Source organism: Gymnogyps californianus, chromosome 4, assembly GCF_018139145.2.
Source record: "Gymnogyps californianus isolate 813 chromosome 4, ASM1813914v2, whole genome shotgun sequence".
In the NCBI taxonomy this organism is placed as follows: Eukaryota; Metazoa; Chordata; class Aves; order Accipitriformes; family Cathartidae; genus Gymnogyps; species Gymnogyps californianus.
In genome coordinates, this window is record NC_059474.1 from 2397576 (window position 1) to 2417605 (window position 20030).

A 20030-nucleotide genomic window follows, 5' to 3' on the forward strand; every position below is an offset into this window, starting at 1 on the left:
TCCGCTTACCAAAGGAACACACTTGAGATGAATCCCAAGCCAAAGATGTGCCTGTTTTGAATCATTTCTGATTTTATAACATCTGCAACGTAGCTGAGGCAAAACCAGACACATCCTTGGTGACGATCCAAATTCACAGACCTATTCATTTCCAAATTCCAGTTTTCGCCAGTGTATCAACCAGTATAACTCACAGATGGGGATTACTACCCATTATTCTCACTATCATGTGACAGCTGGAGTCACTGGCTCCAAGACCATAATTTCACAAGTGTTTGTCGAGTACCTGTGTCCAGGAGTAACTATAAAGACTGTCAAACTGAAAAGAAATAAATACACCCTTTTATCTACTCTCTGCAAAAATGTTAGGAGGAAACCTAACGCCAGAACACACAGAAGAAACAAAACACAAAACAGTACTTGAAAATTGTTTGAAATGATCAAGAGAGTGAAGAGTTAAAGAAATATTAAAATATCTTAAAGGAGCTTAAAAATGGCAGGTTATTCTTTAAGAGAATGTCTCCGTTGTACTGCAATGGTGCAACACTGTAAGCTGGCGGTAGATGGTGTTGTGGCTTATGGTATCAGCCAGGCTTTCAAAATGCTACTGCTTCAGCTGCTATGTTTCAAGTAACTTTTGCACAGGCTCCTCATTTTCTTCTGGAGCTTTCAAGGGGTGCTGGATGTTCTGTATTTTTCAAAAAATCCACTGTATATGTAAGTGCTTAATAAGGATGAAAGCACCAAGACTGGTATTCAAACACTAAGTACCTCATTTTAAGGAAAACTTTCAGTTTTTGCAAAAAGTCAGTTGTGACCAAGGATTTTGCAGCTGATTTTTTCTTTTGAGAGGTGAAAAATTCTGCCAGTTACATCCAAATTAAAATCTCACGGTGCAGCACAAACATAATTTGTATCTGCAGGAGCAAAAAAATTCAAAGCCCATGATCCCCACCAGAAGCAAGAAATTCCATCTCTGCTAGTACGTCCATAGTGAGATCGCTTACTTCAAAACAAAACCTTTCTAAAACCAGTTGATGAATTAGGGAGTACCCTAGAATTATTTTTAAAAAGCTTACCACTGAGGACTAAATATATGATAGCGAAAAGAAAGCATTCACCTATAATATTTAAAATATGAACCAAAGAACATAACAAAATCATTTCAGACTAAAAAGGAGCCAGATTAAGTGGTTCGATCCAAGGACTGAATAAGAAAGAGCATCCCAAAGAAAACTGCTTGAAAGTCCTCAACAGTAGGTACAGTCCGGTGTCCCAAGTGAAACGTGTGTGCTTATGCAAAAGCCTGTTTGTGCAGAAGTATCTCTGCGGAATGCATAAGAGCACACACATGCACAGAATACATCCATTCTGGTTGACTGAGTATGATCAAATAAATCTAATATCATAAAATAAATAATATGATGTCTTTTTGAGCACACATTTGCCCACGCCTGCAATTGACAACTGAAGTTAACGTTGAGCACATTACAGTTATTAGCCGTTGCAAGGGTATAATAAAGATTAAAAATCTAAATTCAAGTATCTACTCATAATTACATGCTTAATGGCAATTGCTTATTTCAAGACAAAACTGAGAAAAGAGAAAACCTCCTTTTGCTCAACCTGCATCGTGACTTTGGAGTGGTACTACTTACTTATATGTGATGTTAAACCCTGTTAAATTATAGGCAGCATCACTGAAGAAATGCAGAAGGGCATATCCAGAAGTAGCTACAACTTCTGGTACTGTTTCATTGCTATCTTTCTCAGGAACAATAAGACCACTGGAAAAGAAAAAAAAACAAAACAATGTTAGAAGTGAAATAAAAGGGAGCAAAGCAACAATAGTAAATGCATCAGTATTAATAAAACAATTGAAACTCAAGGTGTTTATTTGCATCTATTTGAAGTATAATGAAGATGCATCAAGTAATCATCATTTTCATCCAGCAGTGTTATCAGATTGTTTTTCTTCAACAGAACTCCTTAAATACTCAAAAAAAAAAAAAAGTCTCGACATTGTGAGTATGCATACTCAACCAACCCTCAAAACAACCCCGTTCTCAAAGGCATAAGAACCCTCCAGACCCTCTCCGAAAGATAAAACCACATTCTTCAGGGACCATCTTATTAAGCCCTCTTGCTTGGCTTAATTATCTGCAATACAGTGGCCATGTTACTGACCAAGGAGTGCAGACAAATTAGGATACTGAGGCTATCGAGAGTAGCATTACTGCCGCCCTCAATATGCACAACTTCGGTCTACAAGAAGGAACGGCTGCAGAAAGGAATGCAAATAGAAAACCCTGAAGTAATCACCTTGGCTCTTGTGAAAGATAAACATATATTAAAAGTATTTAACCTGAATAAACCTGAAGCTGTCTAGAATTTGCTATTATTACCAAAAACCTACTTCCCCTCCCTTATTCTGCTGTGATTTAAACAGGACCCATTCCTAAAACAAGGTAGCACATTTGAAAACACAAATTAGCGTGTCCCAAAAGCATAAAACCTGCTGTACCAAGCCAAACTAAATGTTTGCGGAGCCCAGTATTTCCTCCTGACTATGGGCTACAGCAAATGCTTAGGAAAGACTGTGACCAATAAAGCAAGTACGGAGCACTTTGGTGATGTATTATCCAGCTTCCAGAAACCCACAGTTCAGGTGCTTTGACCTGGAGAATGCACTCAAGTCAGCACATTTAGATAAACCATTCATCCATGCTTCTATCTAATTCCTTTCTCAACCATTTATACCCTTTTCACCTGGAAAGTCGACAATTTAACTCTGCAATGGTAGAGAAAGGACTTCTTACGCTCACTTTACATCTGCTGCCTGATCATCCACCGCTGCCTCCTGGGCTTTTCCTCTATGAGAAATAAGTACAATCACCCTTACTCACCATCTTCCTCCCATCCGCTCTTTCATAAACTGGATGTGATGAGTCGGATGGAACATTTGTTGTCTTTTCTGTCCCAAAAGGCTGTCACACTCACTATTCCCACCTCATTCATTGCTTCCCACTTCGGGTCGCCTCTGGCTGTTTCGCTACGCCCTTCCAGGTTCTGTGAGATCCTCCAGCCTTTTAGTTTTCCAGGGCTGGCGGAGAGATGTGAGGACGGTGGGCAAGACTATTTACAGTATTCGAGATTGGACACAGTACAGATTTATATAATGGTTTGCCAAAATAACTGGAGTAAGCTGACAAGGAGACTAAATGACTCTTGAAAAGAGTAACTACTACCTATTTACTATTGCACAAAATAGTTTGTATCTGAAAGGGAATGTTTATTCTTCTTTTAACAGAAGCCTGACAACAACAAAACAAAGAATTCAATTGCTCCCTCATACAAAAGACGTAAGAGCAAGCATAAATTTGAAGTCTATTGAATTTATTTTTTTTAAAAGCCTTTATCTAACCAAGGCGCACTGTCTACCACCACCTATTCACAGTCAGCTGTTATTTTCTTGTACAGAACCGTCTTTCCCCCAGCCTCAGTCCTATTTTCAAAGGCTAAGTCGAAGCTTTTTGACAAGCAGAGACTCCAAACCCCAGAGCAGAACGTGTCGGGCAGGGAACCGAAGGCAGCTCCGGTCGCTCCGGGGCTGCAGGCAGGCGACAGCTCTCCTGGGAAAGCAGCCGAGCCCCGTTTCGTGCCCTGTGACTTCTGAATATCCGAGGGCACCATCGACTAAAAAGCAACAATGAAAAGAATTTTTTCCCCCTGAAAAGAACTCACTTTTCCTCTTTTCAGATCTATTCAGAGCAGAAAGCAAATCCATTTGAAGACAGTTCCCTAGGACAGGGTAAATGAGTTTCTACACCCGAGGAAAACACAGCTATCCCCAGCAACCCATTCACATCGCCTGTAAAGCACTTTTTTGTGACCTGAATTTTTCTGTCCCCGCGATACAATACAATGGTGTGCTTGAAGAATAACGCAGACACCCAGCGAGCCTTTCCAAAAGCTTTTGCTATAGAAGTTGGGGTTGTTTGCACCAAAAGTAACAGATGAACGTTGTTACCTACGGCGGGGTAAGCCTGCAAACTGTACGATGGCCCTTCCTGCATGACAAGTCTTACCATGGACAAAAAGATATCCTTCATTTTACCAACATGCCATAAAAAAGCAGTAACCTGATCCCACGTTTTGGCTAAACAGCTCCAGCACATTTGCAGGTTATCTAGCTCAATAAATAGTTCCTTGTCAGAAAGCCAATTATTTTTTCCTCTTTCAGATCTCAAGGATATGGGATTAACAGGCAAAATTCACTGCCTTTTTCTCCATATGTAAGAGGTGCCTGTTTCATTCTAAAATTTGAGACTTCTGATCTGAAGATCATCTTTCCCAAAAGACCGTCTCCCGCAACGCCAAAGAACAAAAAAAAAAAATCTAATAAACTTCTTCTTGCTATTTGGTTCATAGTTTTCCTTTGTAATGCAAACTGTAGGACGGTACGTCTACGCCACAGGAAAACAGACATCTGAATATAATTCAGGGTAAGGCAAACTACAGCTCAGGGACAGGAGAAAATTCCTTTGTTCTGGTTTATTCTTCTTTGGTCTTATTCTTGCAGCACTTATCACTGATATTACAGGGCAATCTAACTGGAAGGCCCTGGAGAGGGGAGAATAACGGCAGCAAAGAATAAAAGTACAGAGTGAATAGCAGTAGTGAGAGACGACAAAAATCCCCCTTGACAAAAATCCCCCCCAATAACCTTTCCTAATAAAAGGACTAGCACAAAACAATTATTTGTTTTCTCTTAGAAATCTCGATTTTGGGATTTGTTTGGGAAGAATGCAGGTACCTCCGTAGCAAATGCTCTCACCACGTCTCCCGCTCGCTCCTTTCTTTCCATCTTTTTCTGATGACTCGTACGTAAATACACTAAAGAGGACATTATCCCACCTACACATGTTTAAAACAGCCTGATGAAACTTAATAGATAGATTGTAATTTCTTTCAGAGAAATCCATGAAGAGAACACAACACAACGATAACGATCAGGTCCTTGAGAGGTTGAACCTCGAAAACCGTAAATAAATTAGTGTGCGCACAGCATCATTTTGAATAAACCAGCACAAAGAGAATTTACATTATCTGCCATGAAAAAAACAATCCAATAGGCAGAATCAGAATGATAATGCAAAACTTCCTTTAAACGACAATCCAGAATCTCTCGGAGACTCAACTGTGGCCAAGATTAGCCTATTTCACAATGTACCACTTCTATTTCTTTTTATAAGGTTTCAAAACATTTCGCAATCATCACTACTCCAAAGCAAATAAATACTCCTACTCAGCTAAGCTATCCAATGACGCTATTTCTTAGACACTGAAAGGCAAACCTCTGTTTTGCCCTGAAACAACTTCTATTTTCTCTGCCCTGGATTTGTAGAGGCAGTGGCAGAGTGAAAAACAACATCCAGGAGACCCAACCCCTCTGTCGCCTTGCACACACCGCCTGCCTTCCTCTCTCCCCTACACCATAGAAAACCGGGAATTATTTAAAACGAAGGGCATCTCCTCTATTACTTTTTCCTCGATTTGTTATTCAAGCATCGTGGTGATGGTGTATTCATCATTTTCTCCTGAGACACAACCTGCCAGCGTGGCAGAGACCAAAAGCGTAAGAAGCTCTCTTCAGCAGAAAACAGTCAAAAAGGAAGAAGATGGGAGCCACGAAAGGAAAGGGTGGAAATAAAGAGTACAGATCACAGAGAAGTGAAAGGATAAAGGTGATACTGAAAAATCAGTAGTACCTTGGCTTCTCAATCCATCGAAATGCAATGCAAAACAATTCTCCTAATTTTTAAATACTTTGATCCATCTGGACACACACGTATGCAAAATGATGCCATTTCTCCGTTATTAAAAAACAGTCCATGCACCTCACCTATACTCACAACTACAAGAGTAAAAATAAACAAACCAAAAATAGAAATTACAAGAGACTAAAAATAAGCCAATGCCAAAAACTAAAAAAGGGGAGGAGAAAATAAGGAGACATCTCAAACTTATTTTCTTAAGGGAAAAGCTATGATTCTTGTGCAACAACATGACTCCCAAACATGGACTTTTAAGGAAACAAAGCAATTACAATGACACTTCTTAAAAGAAAAAAACACAACAAAAAAACCCCTCATTATTGCAAGCTGGCAATATCCCAAAGTACAATTTTTCTGGAAACTATCTTCCCTTGTGGCACTACAGACAGACCCAGCTGCTGCAGCACCAGGGCAAGCCCGCCTGCCTGCCCGCAGAGCCCTCCGGATCAAGGGGGCTTGCCCCAAAAACCTCCTCCGTTCTTACATGATGGCTCTTTCTTCCGGAGACAGTTGAACAAGGATAAACCATAAACATATTAAAATGTGTCTCATGAGTCATTCAGTAATTTTTAAGGATTATGTCACATGGTGAGTGTGACTGTAAAAGCTGTATCTCAAGAGAACATGGACTGAGAAGCCTTAAAAGAAAGAACACGGTTTTTGCCATTACAGTGAAGAAGTACTTCAAAAGTTAAAATATTATTTTAATATTTAGTCCCGGAGAGACAGACCATGCTATCAGCCATGGTGCAAATACCTTTTCCTTTTTTAAAACCTAAAGATTGTTATCATTCAATACCCATGAAGCTCAATACAGGATACTTGAATTAATTTAAAAAAAAGTGCATTCTTCAGTCCATCAGAAACGGTTTAAAAGAACCGAGGAGGTGAAGAACTGAAGAAACTTTCTGCTCTAAACTTCCTTTATAGGCCTCGATTTAACTCAGAGGATTTACCTTTTCAAAACCCTAAAATAGAAACTCTCTTTGTCCATCTTGTCAAATTGATTTGGTGTTTTTGAAGGGGATTACAGGTTTAGTGAACAAAAGCAATTTTGATACAATGCATTTGCATTTCTCTAAGATATCTGACTTTCTACCACAAAGACATTTTGATAATCAATTTTCACACAATCCAAGGATCAGCTGGCTCACCGATGGGCTCGCAGAGTAAATGTGAACAAGGGAACATCATTCAGCAGGTACATTTTTAGCAAAATCCCAAACATATTTGCTCCTCACCTTACACCAATCCTTTTTTTTAATTTTTTTTTTTTAAATCAATACTTTAAGTATTGACAGAAGTTATTGTGGATGCAAAGAAAACAAATAGAGCAAAATAATGAATACTTAGAGGACAGGCTGCTAAGACAAAAAGTCAACTGGTCTGCTCCATGAACTGAGTGTGTGCATGATGACCGTATTGCAACACAGTCCAGCACAGGGTTGTAATATCATATATCCCCTATCCCCTGTCCCAGGAAGCGGAATAAAATCTGATCTGGGAGGTGATAGTTGATGATGTGCTGAGTGCCAGCTCCATCAGAAGAGGGTGAGAACATCGATAGGGAAAAACCTGGTTACGCACAAGAGCAAAGCACACCCAACGCATGGCAAACAGAGCAATAAAACTTAAGCATTGAACAGTCCCTTCGGCTTCTTTACGCAGAGCACGTACACCCGCAGTTTGTTCTCTGCCTATACGTGCCAGAGATGAGGACCGCTTCTTCCTACAAGTCTGTACAACATCAGCTCTAAGTTGATTAGCTCCTCTGGATACTCTCGTAACACAAATAGTACCGACTCAACACGGTTTGTACCTCTCCCAGTACAATTAATCCTCATTAGCAACCCCCCTGCTGTTATCAGCTGATCATCGGCTCTAAGCAATATAAGACAAGTCGATCGTGAGGGGTAAGCAGGGTTTGCAGGCTAGTTCAGGAAGGGCACTGAGGACAAAGCAGAAGAAAGAGCCTTTGCGTGTGCCCACGGCAGCAACGCGGGTTACGATTTCTGGCAAAGAATTGAGGGAATGGAAGGAAAAAAACAGAAGGGGGACAACCATACAGCATACCAGGACGGGCAGAAGGAGCGAGGTTTGTTTAGCCTGGAGGAGAGACGGCTGAAGATGGGGTGAAATCTAATTGCTGCCTTCGACTACCTGAGGAGAGGTTACAGAGGAGACAGCACCAGAGGCTCACAGAAAAAGGACATGAGACAACAGAGGCTGCAGCAAAGGAAATTCTGATTCGATATAAGATGCTTTTTTTATTATTGTTATTTTTTAACATGAGGGTGGCCAAGCGCTGGACCACTGGCCCAGGGGATCAACGACATCTCCATCCTTAAGAGAAATTCACAACTTGACTGGGCAAAGTCTTGAGCAAGGGCCTGATCCCACTCTGAAGCTGGCCCTGCTTCGAGCGAGGGATCAGACCAGGGTCCCTTCCAACCCAACTCACCCCACCTTCTGTGCCTAGACTCAAATTTGGGCGTACAAGTGCCGTATTCACCCGCAAGTAACGAAAGGAAGGCGAGCTGCTCCTGTTTTCCGAGGGTACGAGAGCTCACGCGGAGGCACCGCAGAGCAGCCATAGCTCAGCGAGCGGCCGTGGGGCAGCCGCTGCCATCTGTCAGCCCTGCCACCACGAGCATCCATCTGGCACCTGATGGCAACCGCGAGGTGCTTCTGAGCCGTCTCACACCCCCCTCCCAGCGCCAAGCGCAGAGCCCACGGCCAAAGGTCTTGCACAAGAACGACTGGTTTTGAAGAGGAAAACATCCCCCCGCCGACCAGCGCAAAACGAAAATAAAGGTGCAAAAAGCAGCTCCAGGAAATGTTTAACACGGAGTAAAGTTAAAAACAAAAACCACAAAGTTCACAGACGGTGAGCGTAGTTTATCTGCTTCAGATTTCTTCATTCTCTCCAGACGAACACGCTGGATTTCTGTTTCCTCCGCGTTCTTTTATTGCATTTTTGAAGCAGCACATTTACATAGTCTCATGTTGCCTATGATCACAAATATAAACCAGCAAAGATATTTTTAAGCCCGCTTAATGGAAAAAAAGCTTAATATACAGGACCGGACTGCCCTGGGGGCACTCAGACTACGACGAGTTTAGTAAACAGTTTATGCAGACACTTGCACTGTGTAAATGTTTGCATTATGCAAATATTTATTGCAGTTAAAAATTGATAAAACCGATTTAAAGTTTCTCCATAGTCCAGTGCTGAGGATTTCCAAGATCATCTTATATTCAGGGTAAATACCATATTGTGAACAAACATAAGTGAGCATCAGAAGGTCAAGAAAACAAGACGAGAGCAATGAAGGAAGTGCAGGCTCAGGCAACTGCTTTAAAAAGCCAGGGAGGTAACAAAAACTGAGCTTTAGAGAGGGAGGAATTTACAGAGTTTATCAACAAACTCTGAAAGTTTACAGTGTCCAACTGAACAAAGCTCAATCATGCAAATCCCCTGGCACGGTGCAAAAATAGTGAAGAGTGAAATATGGTTATGGTTAATATTAAAATTTAATATAAGCCAAGAAAAGAGATAAAATATGAAGACTGCTCTTGAAAAATTCTAGTGCATTTATTTTTGTATCAGAGAAAGGTATTTTTCAACAGATGCTTTTTTGCACTTCATCAAAATGAGAAGCATCTGCTATTTCCTGAACTTGGTTTACTGAACAACACAGCTCACTACTAATGAAGATGAAATTCAAATGTCATCTAAAGCAGCAATTAAAAAAATAATTGAATATTTTTTCCTACCTCAAAAATGTTATTGTATTAAGCTCACACTTGCTTGTCCTCAGGCACAGACTTCCTAGTGATTTACAGATGATTTTATAGTCTGAACCGTAATTGTTAAAGCTGTGAACTACTTATAACCTCAATTTAAAAAGCCTATTAATTTTTGGAAAACACACAAGAAACTGCAGGCACAAATCATGATCATTTCACCTTTTCAACAGCATATCAAAAATTAGCTCAATTAGAGCAAAATGACTATGAGTCAAGATCACATTTCTTCTTCTTCCTGCATATCAATTCAGTGCATGATACCAGGAGAGTGCTTCCAGGTTGCATTTCCAGGGTTTTGGAAGTTGTTAGAAAAGAGAAGGTTTCTTCTTCTTCAGATGTGGTGAGAATAACATAATAATTTGTGTGTCCTGTTTTGACCTCAGGTTAGTCTGAAGGTTTACAGGAAGCATTCTTTCACTACAAAACAACTCTGCATTTTCAGTTGAAGAGCAAAAAAAACGTGGTGTTTTTAATTTTTTTTATCAACTTTTTGTTCCTATGCTGATCTTCCCTCGTAGAGATTACAAGGATTTTTCAGAACAAACATGAAGTATTTTTAGAACTTCATTTCACAAATGAAAGGAAGCACAGCAGAAGGTGAATTCTGGAAATAGTTAATCAGCCACTTGGAACAAGCAGAGTCCAAAGGGAACCATTAGTTTTTCCATACACAACTTGGGATTATTTTTCTAATTTCAGCTAAAAGAATAGAAAACATAAGGTCATGCTTGTCACTGCAAGACTAAAGTACATAAATGCACAAGTTATATTTATGTCTCTTCGTGAAATGTCGACTGTTAACCAGCATCCAGAAATTAGTCTCTCACCACAGACAGATGAGCCAAATACCAGTCATCCATCAGAAGCACAGATATTTTTACACGTTTTTACAAGGTTGTCTGACCCATCGTTGCTGTTTCTGAACACGTTCCAGAGAGTTTAAAAATTTAAATTTTGCAGTACATAAGGATATATATAGTTCTACGAGACCTATATGTCTGCGATGTTGATTAATTGGCTTTTGCCTTCTGTCAGCATTGACATACTGTGAGTTAAACTTAAGTCATGTTCAAACCTGACAAATGGGGCAGTTTTCTACTTTAGAAGGAGCCTGCATACCACATCATCTCAAGCTCAACCAGATGACAATAATTTTTTTGTCTCTCAAATAATCAGGATTTGGAAATGAAAACATAATACTTACGTGCTACAGTGGAGTAGCATGATTTGTTCATTGTAAAAGCAAAAACAACTCTTTAATTGTTTATGCTGACGATGACTGCACAAAAGGACACTTGCTATATGTGCTGTATTTGCAGTATCATATATTTAGATTACTGGAATATATTTCTACTGCTAGAAGCCACATTTGATTCAGGCTCCAAGTTAAAGAAATATCATTGTGTACAGTTAGATTCTTACCAAGGGGAACTTACCTAAAAGCTGCCAGTAAGGGAGCGTAAATTGAATCTCCATCATACACATACAAGTGGTCCCAACTGCACTCTGTGGCAAAGTGATTGAATCGAAGCCTGAGGATTGTGTTTGGCCTGTAAAAAAACAACAATAAATAAAAGATTTGTAATTAGCCACTCGACACACATGACAAAGTCCCTCCAACAAACTCCTCCAGTGTGAAGCTCCTCTCTAAACAAGACTAAAACTGAGTGACTTAGTGTAACTGTAGATGCATCAAACATGCTGTGGCTTTCTTTTTTGGTGTGCACGCTCCCCCGGTATTAAGCAATAGATTCCTTATGGTCAGAAAAACTGTGTCCTTAAACCTTTCCCCACCACCAACGGCAGAAATTGAAGAGCAGGAACCGCCAGCCCTCTGCTCTTTACCAGTACTGACTCCCCTAATGACAGGGCTTTGCAGGGGTAAGCATGGAAAATCTACATGGACAATACATTCACATGTAGACGTGGCGCTTAGGGACATGGTTTAGTGGTGGACTTGGCAGTGTTAGGTTTACAGTTGGACTCAACGATCTTAAAGGTCTTTTCCAACCTAAATGATTCTATGAAGAATCACAGCCACCATCAGGGAACTAACCAGAGCTATTTTTCTTGTTCAAGGGATTTTCTGCAGATTGATATGATTACGATGGCCTGAGATTATTTACTCGCCCAGAAGCTGGCAGAAATCCTTCTATTACTTTATTACTTGTGCAGTACTGCAGGATGGCCCTCCTGAGGGAAGCCCCTTGAAACTGGAAATATGCCTGAGTGGATGCTAACTAAAGAAATTCTCAGTCTTGCTCACCACCTTCTGGGAGCTGGAAAAAAACAGGTCAAGAGAATGCAGAGGAGACCTGTCTTCTACGGGATGGGAGGCCCTGGCGCTTTACCTTTTGCCAAAAGGAAGGTCTTTGGTTATTATTTGGACTGTCAAGATGCAGTAATCACTGACTGCCCGTCATTCCTTACAAATGCTAACCACGTTGCTTGACTTTCTTCTGGAGATGCGTTACCAAAAATACTGAGACCAGTTAAGAATGGAAGAGCTGGAAGTCCTGGGAAGAGACTTGCTGCCTCTTCCACCTGAATGCAGTGGGCCCAGCACACCCCGATGTTAACACCACCAGTCAAGAAGAGTCTACTCTGTTGACTTACTAAGTCAAGAGAAGACCATCAAGGGGCCTGATCTTCTGAGATGTATCAGCAGGAAAAAGGTTTTATTTAGCTGATGTGAGGATGGAAACAGTAGTTCAGACACCAAAACACATCAGCACTTCTTTCACTCCACATGCAAAAGATGCCCACTAAGCTATAACCAAGTAACATGCATTTAGATACCATTAGTTTCATGGCTAATATGCAAAGATACATGTAAAGAGAATCACACAGAAGCCACAGCAGATATCTAATTTAGGGCTCAGCTCAAGGAGGGTGAAAACACCACTAACATTGTGCTTGGACCCTGAGATAAAAAGAAAGTGAATCTACAGCAGCACTGCTTTTTCCTACCCACAGCTGTAGCTGTTGAAAGAATAGATGCAAGTGATTAGGGATGTCTCCAACAGCATTGCCCTTGGGTTCAGATGAAATCCTTGTTCATCCTTATCAAATGAATTAGCAAAATGTCAGCTTGCCATAGAGTCCTTCCTTCCCACAGAACGGGAATTCTTTAGGGAGTTATTCTGCAAAAGAATAATTTTTGATAGGCACAATGACCTACTCCAGGCCTTTGGAAAAAGAGCAACAGGTGTAACTCAAGGATAATGTCTTGCTTAAAGAAAAGGTACAAAGAGTACTCATCGTTTCAAAACTGAGCAGCCCATGAAATTGTAGGGGGTTTGCTTCTATTTTAACCGTCTGACAGCTGTAGAGCAGAAAGAAATACTTAATCAATGAACGCTTTAAACCAAGAAGAAAAAGAAAGATATTATCTTTTCTACAGCTAACAACTCATTAACAGACAGCACTCATTTGCAGAATCACAAGGCACATGGCTACAGGATCTGCCTCAGATGGGATCCTCAGGCTGGATGGATCTCATCTGCCTTGTCTCATGCTCCCGGGGAAAAATGAAAAGGACACCACCGCGATGAGGACACAGCACAGACACCAGCCAAGAAGAGCCAGGAACGATGCAAAAAGGAAACGAGTACAGTAAGGAACACGTGGCTTATTTTACATCTGAATTTATCTAGCGCCTTCGATTGCACATTTGGATTGTACCTTCACATGCTAACCTCAAAAGCCCTCCACATACCGGTATGCTAGCAATGAGGTGAGTGCGCTCAGCAGAATTTAAGAGCTTTGCAGATGCTGTTTTCCAACTCCAGATCTCTCTGGGAATTTCACATTTGGCAGAGAGCTTGGGCTATTTTCACAAGGGTGCATATTTCAGCTGTTTTAATCAGCGTGATTATCTCCTTTCTGTTTACCACCATCCTCTAACAGCAGGGTACAAACAATCAGAAGCAGGAAAAGGACACTGACTTAAATGCCTGGCTACGAAAGAAGGAGGATGATTTTTTTTTTTTTTTAACACCTCTTTAGAGCAAGTAAGATCTCACTTCAAACCCCACGAAGTGATTGTTCTCTAGGAAGCCTCTCAGTACTAGCAAACAAAGGCTGAAGGAGCAGTTACGGTGACATTATTGGGGACCTGTGAGCAGCACTTCACTTCTGATAAAAACATGAGTCACATTATCCTTTAGGGAAAAAAGCTATGAAAGGCAAGCTGCCTGTACTAGAATTGCTGAGGCTGGTTTGCCTGTAATAACACCCTTGCAAAACATTTTTTAATTATTTTTTTAAAGTATTAGTTTATTATTATTTAATTATTCCAAACTGGCTGCAGTTGTATTTTTATTACCTACAAGAATTAAGAGGTGTTGCTACTTACAGCATCTAACTTTTCATCTTAACCGCATTGAAGAACTGGGCTCCTTATACAGTTAATAGTGAGTGGTAGGCTCCCAATTTCAGTGTTTTACATGGCTCTCTGGAACAGCTTAGTCCTCACCTTTGAACATCTTGGGAGCTTAGGTATTTAAGTTACTCATCCAAAATAAATGTCTGAAGTAGATGAAGGGAATGCCAATTCCCCCCCACCCATCAGACCTCCCAAACATAGAGAGAAGACTGAAGAAAAAAGTGTACTCTGGCCTTTAAGTAAGTTCTGATCCTCCAAGATGCCAAGAGACCTCAGCCTACAAGTGTTCAATGCAAGTGAAATCATTCATGCTCTCTGACATGACTTGTTCCTATTCACAAAACTCTCTACTTACAGATTCAGGGAAGAGTATGGAATGTGACTTAACGCATAGCCGTTAACACACAGCATCATAACTGACCATGCAAAGTTTTAGAGACTAAACAAATTGATTTTACAGTCCTGGCGTCAGCTTGGTACTATGAAAAACATATTTCAACAAGTAAGAGGCTCTGAACTGCTGTACCAGCAATCAGATGACAGTCAGAAGATGTGCACTAAATGGGCTACTGCTAAAATCTCTGCAAGAAATCACTAAGCAATATAAAGATCAAACACAGGAACAACAGGGAAATGAGAGGAAGATGTCTAAGGGACTTCTCACAGTTTAGAAGACCTTTGCCAAAAAAGGTGAATGGTCTCTCTGAAGTCCTCATGGCCTAGTGAGTAAATAAGTATCTGCAGAGCATCATTACAGAAAGTCATTCTTCATGAATAAGGGCTTTAATAGAGTTTGCTCTATTTTTTTTCATACTGCCAAAAAGTCCCATACATAGTGAATCCCAAACATCGAATGGCCGACTACGGTAACAGTTAAATAATTTTTAGTTCTTTATTTACACAGATGCATTTATTCTCATTTTCCACATGCAGTTTCAATGTGAAGGGTATTTTACACTGCAAACCTCAAATTGAGAAGTCAGTTTGGAGGGCTCAGTTGCACAAAAAAAAACTTATTTACCAAGAATATCTATGTGCTGCCCTATCTAGTTTTAAGAATAGCAAAAAGAGAATCATGAGATCCAAAAATGCTCACTATAGATAAACCTCACCTAAAAGTCACAATAAGCAACACTAAAACCCAAGACGTTTCCTACACTCACCTTCCTTCAATAAGCCAGGTGCATTTTGTTTTGTATTTGTAATTTCCAGGCCCATCCGTTACGTACCCTGAAAGTCCAGTGAGTCTGTAAATAAAAAAAAAAAAAAGACAAGCATTAGCCTCCAATGATATTAAACATTCATAAAGGATTTCCTGAATATAGAAGATCCACCATCAGATTTTCATTTACTTAAGAGCCACTACAAACCAAGCAACAACAATGCAACACAAAACCACGGGGCAATTGGGATTCTCCCGTTAAACTCTCTGTACATGCTTTCTGATGATTGTCCTTAAAGAACAACAGTTGAGAATGATAGTTTCTCTATCAGATTGATGGTATTGTTTCAAATCAGCACCCTGGGGAAAAAAAAAAGACCTTCCTCCACAAACAAGACTAATACACAGACTAATACCATCCAGTCAGCAAAAGGAATTCCCTAACAGAAAAGCTAAAGTTATTCTTAAACTATTTAGACAGACTACACATTTCTTGCAAGAAGTTCAGATGAAGTCCATGGCACAACCTCTTGCCCATTCTGTATTTGACTCTTCACAAAGTGCTTGATGACCTCCTGAACAGAGGACTGATCCCCATAACCCTCTAGTGCGAAATAAGATCTTAACTCCTCATGCATCAAGGGCTGCATGACTGAGAACAACGTCAAAGCATGGCAGTTCCAGGCATCCCCCACCTTCGGTCGCGTGTTCCCATCCCCATGTCATCCCATATTAAGTGATCGAAGTCAAAGAGCTGAGTGGTCCCCACTGCCGGGATGGTGCCAGGACTACCCTATGAACATCCCTTCCCCTCTGCACCTACAAACAGGAGGTGACAACTTGACAATAGCAAAAGACTTCAGAGAAGGATGCAAAAGCAGAAAGGTACAGTTGGAATCATTCATCCCAGGACACTCAATGAACGCCAGCACTTAAAACCATTAAAAATTCAAGATGCCACTGAAAGCGAGAAGGGAACAAAGCCAGCAAAGGACTCATTTTTGTCAACATCTGCAAAACATTGTACAGTGCAAATTCTAGACAACTGCATTTGTCTAGACACTGCTTGCAGGGATGCTGAAACAAGCAGCAGCAAACAGTGGACAGTGGGATCGAGTGCACCCTCAGCACGTTTGCCGACGACACCAAGCTGTGTGGTGCGGTCGACACGCTGGAGGGAAGGGATGCCATCCAGAGGGACCTGGACAGGCTTGAGAGGTGGGCCCAGGTGAACCTCGTGAAGTTCAACAAGGCCAAGTGCAAGGTCCTGCATTAAGAGGAGCCCTGAGGAGAAGGACTTGGGGGTGTTGGTTGATGAGAAGCTCAACATGACCCAGCAGTGTGCGCTCGCAGCCCAGAAAGCCAACCGTATCCTGGGCTGCATCAAAAGAAGCGTGGCCAGCAGGTCGAGGGAGGGGATTCTGCCCCTCTACTCTGCTCTCGTGAGACCCCACCTGCAGTACTGCATTCAGCTCTGGGGTCCCCAGCATAAGAAGGTCGGGGACCTGTTGGAGCGAGTCCAGAGGAGGGACACAAAGATGATCAGAGGGCTGGAGCACCTCTCCTATGAAGACAGGCTGAGAGAGTTGGCATTGTTCAGCCTGGAGAAGAGAAGGCTCCGGGGACACCTTCTAGCAGCCTTCCAGTTCCTGAAGGGGGCTACAAGAAAGCTGGAGAGGGACTTCTTACAAGGGCATGTAGTGATAGGACAAGGGGTAATGGCTTTAAACTGAAAGAGGGCAGATTTAGATTAGATGTAAGGAAGAAGTTCCTCACTGTGAGGGTGGTGAGGCACTGGAACAGGTTGCCCAGAGAGGCTGTGGATGCCCCATCCCTGGAAGTGTTCAAGGCCAGGCTGGATGGGGCTTTGAGCACCCTGGTCTAGTGGAAGGTGTCCCTGCCCATGGCAGGGGGGTTGGAACTAGATGATCTTTAAGGTCCCTTCCAACCCAAACCATTCTAGGATTCTATGAAACCCAGTCTGGAGCTCAGAAGGGTGTTCTGATGAAAAGTCTGAAACAGACTTCAGCGCTATGCTTAACCTTTTGTTGTGGTATAAAGGAAATTGATATTCATGCTCATTACTTGTAATGCTCATTACTTGTAATGAGCATGAATACAAGTACTCGAAAGAGTGAGCAAAGCCATGCAAAACCTTGTTTCACATTTCCATTATTCCTACTCAAAATGTGACACACACACACATCCACACTGTAAGACAAAATGAAGGTAGCAATCTACTGGCTGCAGCTGTAACTTCTCCTTTCCACAGATGTTAACAAGGTATGTTTTCTCCAAAGACCATGGACAACACACAAGACAATCACACTTCATCAAGGCTGAGGGAGATGGATCTAGCAGGACTTTAGGGCAGCAGATCTGATACTGAGATTCCACATCTTCTGCCTTAGCATAGAGACTGGTAGGAGCACGCATGGCCTGAAGACAAAACCAAGAGCCAGACTGTTGGGACACATGCTCCCATCTCATATGCATTAGTCCAAATATTCCAGATTGGTTTTAACAGATAGCTAAGTATAGCAGAAACAGTTGAAAATACATTATGAGGGAAGGATGACATCAAATGGAAGCAGTATCTGAAGATGCCCAAACACCACGTTCTGGCAGAGCACATACTGGCACCTGAAACAGGATTCCTACCTCGGGAGGTTATAAACTCCATCGTCGGCACATGGCTGGAACAAATCACAGCCTTCTGGCAAAATTAAATCGTCCTACTTAAAATACAGTTTCAGTAAAACAAAAACACTCTGCAAAATCAAATTTGGCAGAAAAGAGAAGGAAGCAAGATCAGAAGTTCCCAAAACTGGTATCTTGGAACCTTTTGCTGTGTCTTTTCCTAGTGATCTGTTAATGTTATCATCTAACCTTTTTTAAATATTTTGACTGAGTCAAAATGGTTTTCCAGAATCTTTTCCATAGAGTACTTTTAAGGTTCATCTCTGATCCAAATTAAAAAGGCAAAACCCACAGATTTTGAAAACCACCTTCCTCTTCCTCCATATTAATTATAATACTTTTCAACTTCAGAAATTTAGCTTAAGCTTTTTAAAAGCCAGTTACTGAAGTTCTGCAGGAGACCTACATTTAAGCAAGTGAAGAAACAACTCCAATTTTCAGGAGCACAGGAAGCATCTGTACCTTCTATGGAGACACAGATAGATGTAGATAAACAGACATACACACACTCATATATATCTATTTCAAGGTTTCAACATCTTTGAAAATTCAAATTACTTATCTACTGACCAGGAATTTACAAAAACAGATGCAAATTCCAAGTTGTAGGCAATAACATCCAGACTTTTTGCCTAAAAATCCATCCTTTTGAAAATATCATCTGTGGAAAAGCTAGGAATCAAACTGTACCAACACTTCAACACTGACAGCACTTTGCATGCAACCAAGAGTAAACAGACTCTGGAAACCTGAGCAAGTCTCTCAAGCTGAAAACAACCTTATGCAATCCGTCGAGCTCTCAAAGAGCCTCTGCTCAGAAAACTTTTTGAACAATTTTCTCTGGAAACAATTACTAAATCATTCACCACAGAAATGCTATCAAGAGTTATGGGGGGGGGGGGGGGGGGGGGGGGGGGGAATATTCCCGTTAGAACTGTAGCCCCAGCCATGCCACTTCTCGGGGCGGGGGGGAGAGCATTTCAACATCAACATAATTTAATCTTATTTCAGCAATGCAAAAACAAAACACACCATTTCATTTTTAAAAAAATAACCAAAGTCAAATTTCTTTGACATGCTATTAGTTAAATACTTATCTGTAAGTTACTCAGATTCCTTACTAAGCTTTAGAAGCTGATGCCATTACAAACAAATACAGGATATTAAAAAAACAGAGTTGACGTCTCTGAAAGCAAAAGAAATAGGAACTAAGTTCATATCCCCCGTACTGCCTGGCATGGGCAAGGCATTAGCAGACCCACGTTACTCTATAAACACTCTCCCAGAGATAGGCTCCAAGACAGACAGAAATAAACACTAAGCACTAAAAGCAAACTGAAGCTGGAATTTTATCTTTACATTCAATAGAGAAAGCTAAACTGACCTCCCAGCTCTAGTTAAAAAAGCTAACAAAAAGCCCTTGTCCCTTCCAACTCGGTCCTGTTTGCGCTATACGTGACAGTGGTACTGGTGGGCACTGATAACTAGGACATGTCCTACACAATGTTTTGGCTTTGTCTGTGAGCAAAGGCTCAGGAAGGGAATACATGAGTAACCCGAGGAGGAAAAACACTCCAGGAATGAAGTACTTCAACGTAGGACATTTTCATAACATACATGGGGCTATGCACTAGAATCACTCTCACGACGTACACCAGAAAACTCCTACCCCTAGGTAACCTACTACCAACGGCACCAGGCTCTGAGGTCTTTTGCCCTACTAAATGCTTTGTGCATACTTATAATTTTATCACTCAGATGCAAAAATGAGATTCCAGAAAGCATGGAAAGGTATCGATTCCCATTTGTCTTTGCTAACTTGGTAGTACATGACGGTACATGACTTAGTAGTACACCAAGCTGTGCGGTGCGGTCAACATGCTGGAGGGAAGGGATGCCATCCAGAAGGACCTGGACAGGCTTCAGAGGTGGGCCCAGGTGAACCTCATGAAGTTCAACAAGGCCAAGTGCAAGGTCCTGCACATGGGTCGGGGCAATCCCAAGCACAGATACAGGCTGGGTGATGAGTGGATGGGGAGCAGCCCTGAGGAGAAGGACTTGGGGGTGTTGGTTGATGAGAAGCTCCACATGACCCAGCAGTGTGCGCTCGCAGCCCAGAAAACCAACCGTATCC

The 20030-nt window shown here is 41.4% G+C and overlaps 1 protein-coding gene across 1 annotated transcript in view; it reads right to left on the bottom strand.

Annotated features, from left to right (window-relative positions):
* The window catches only part of ATRN (attractin), a 152202-nt gene that overhangs the window by 100718 nt on the left and 31454 nt on the right, over positions 1–20030 (bottom strand). Inside the window, exons 2-4 of the mRNA XM_050895261.1 lie at positions 15198–15281; positions 11084–11197; positions 1659–1787 (exon numbers count right to left, since the gene is read on the bottom strand). Of these exons, the coding sequence (XP_050751218.1) occupies positions 1659–1787; positions 11084–11197; positions 15198–15281 (327 nt within the window). The remainder of the gene's footprint in view (positions 1–1658; positions 1788–11083; positions 11198–15197; positions 15282–20030) is intronic.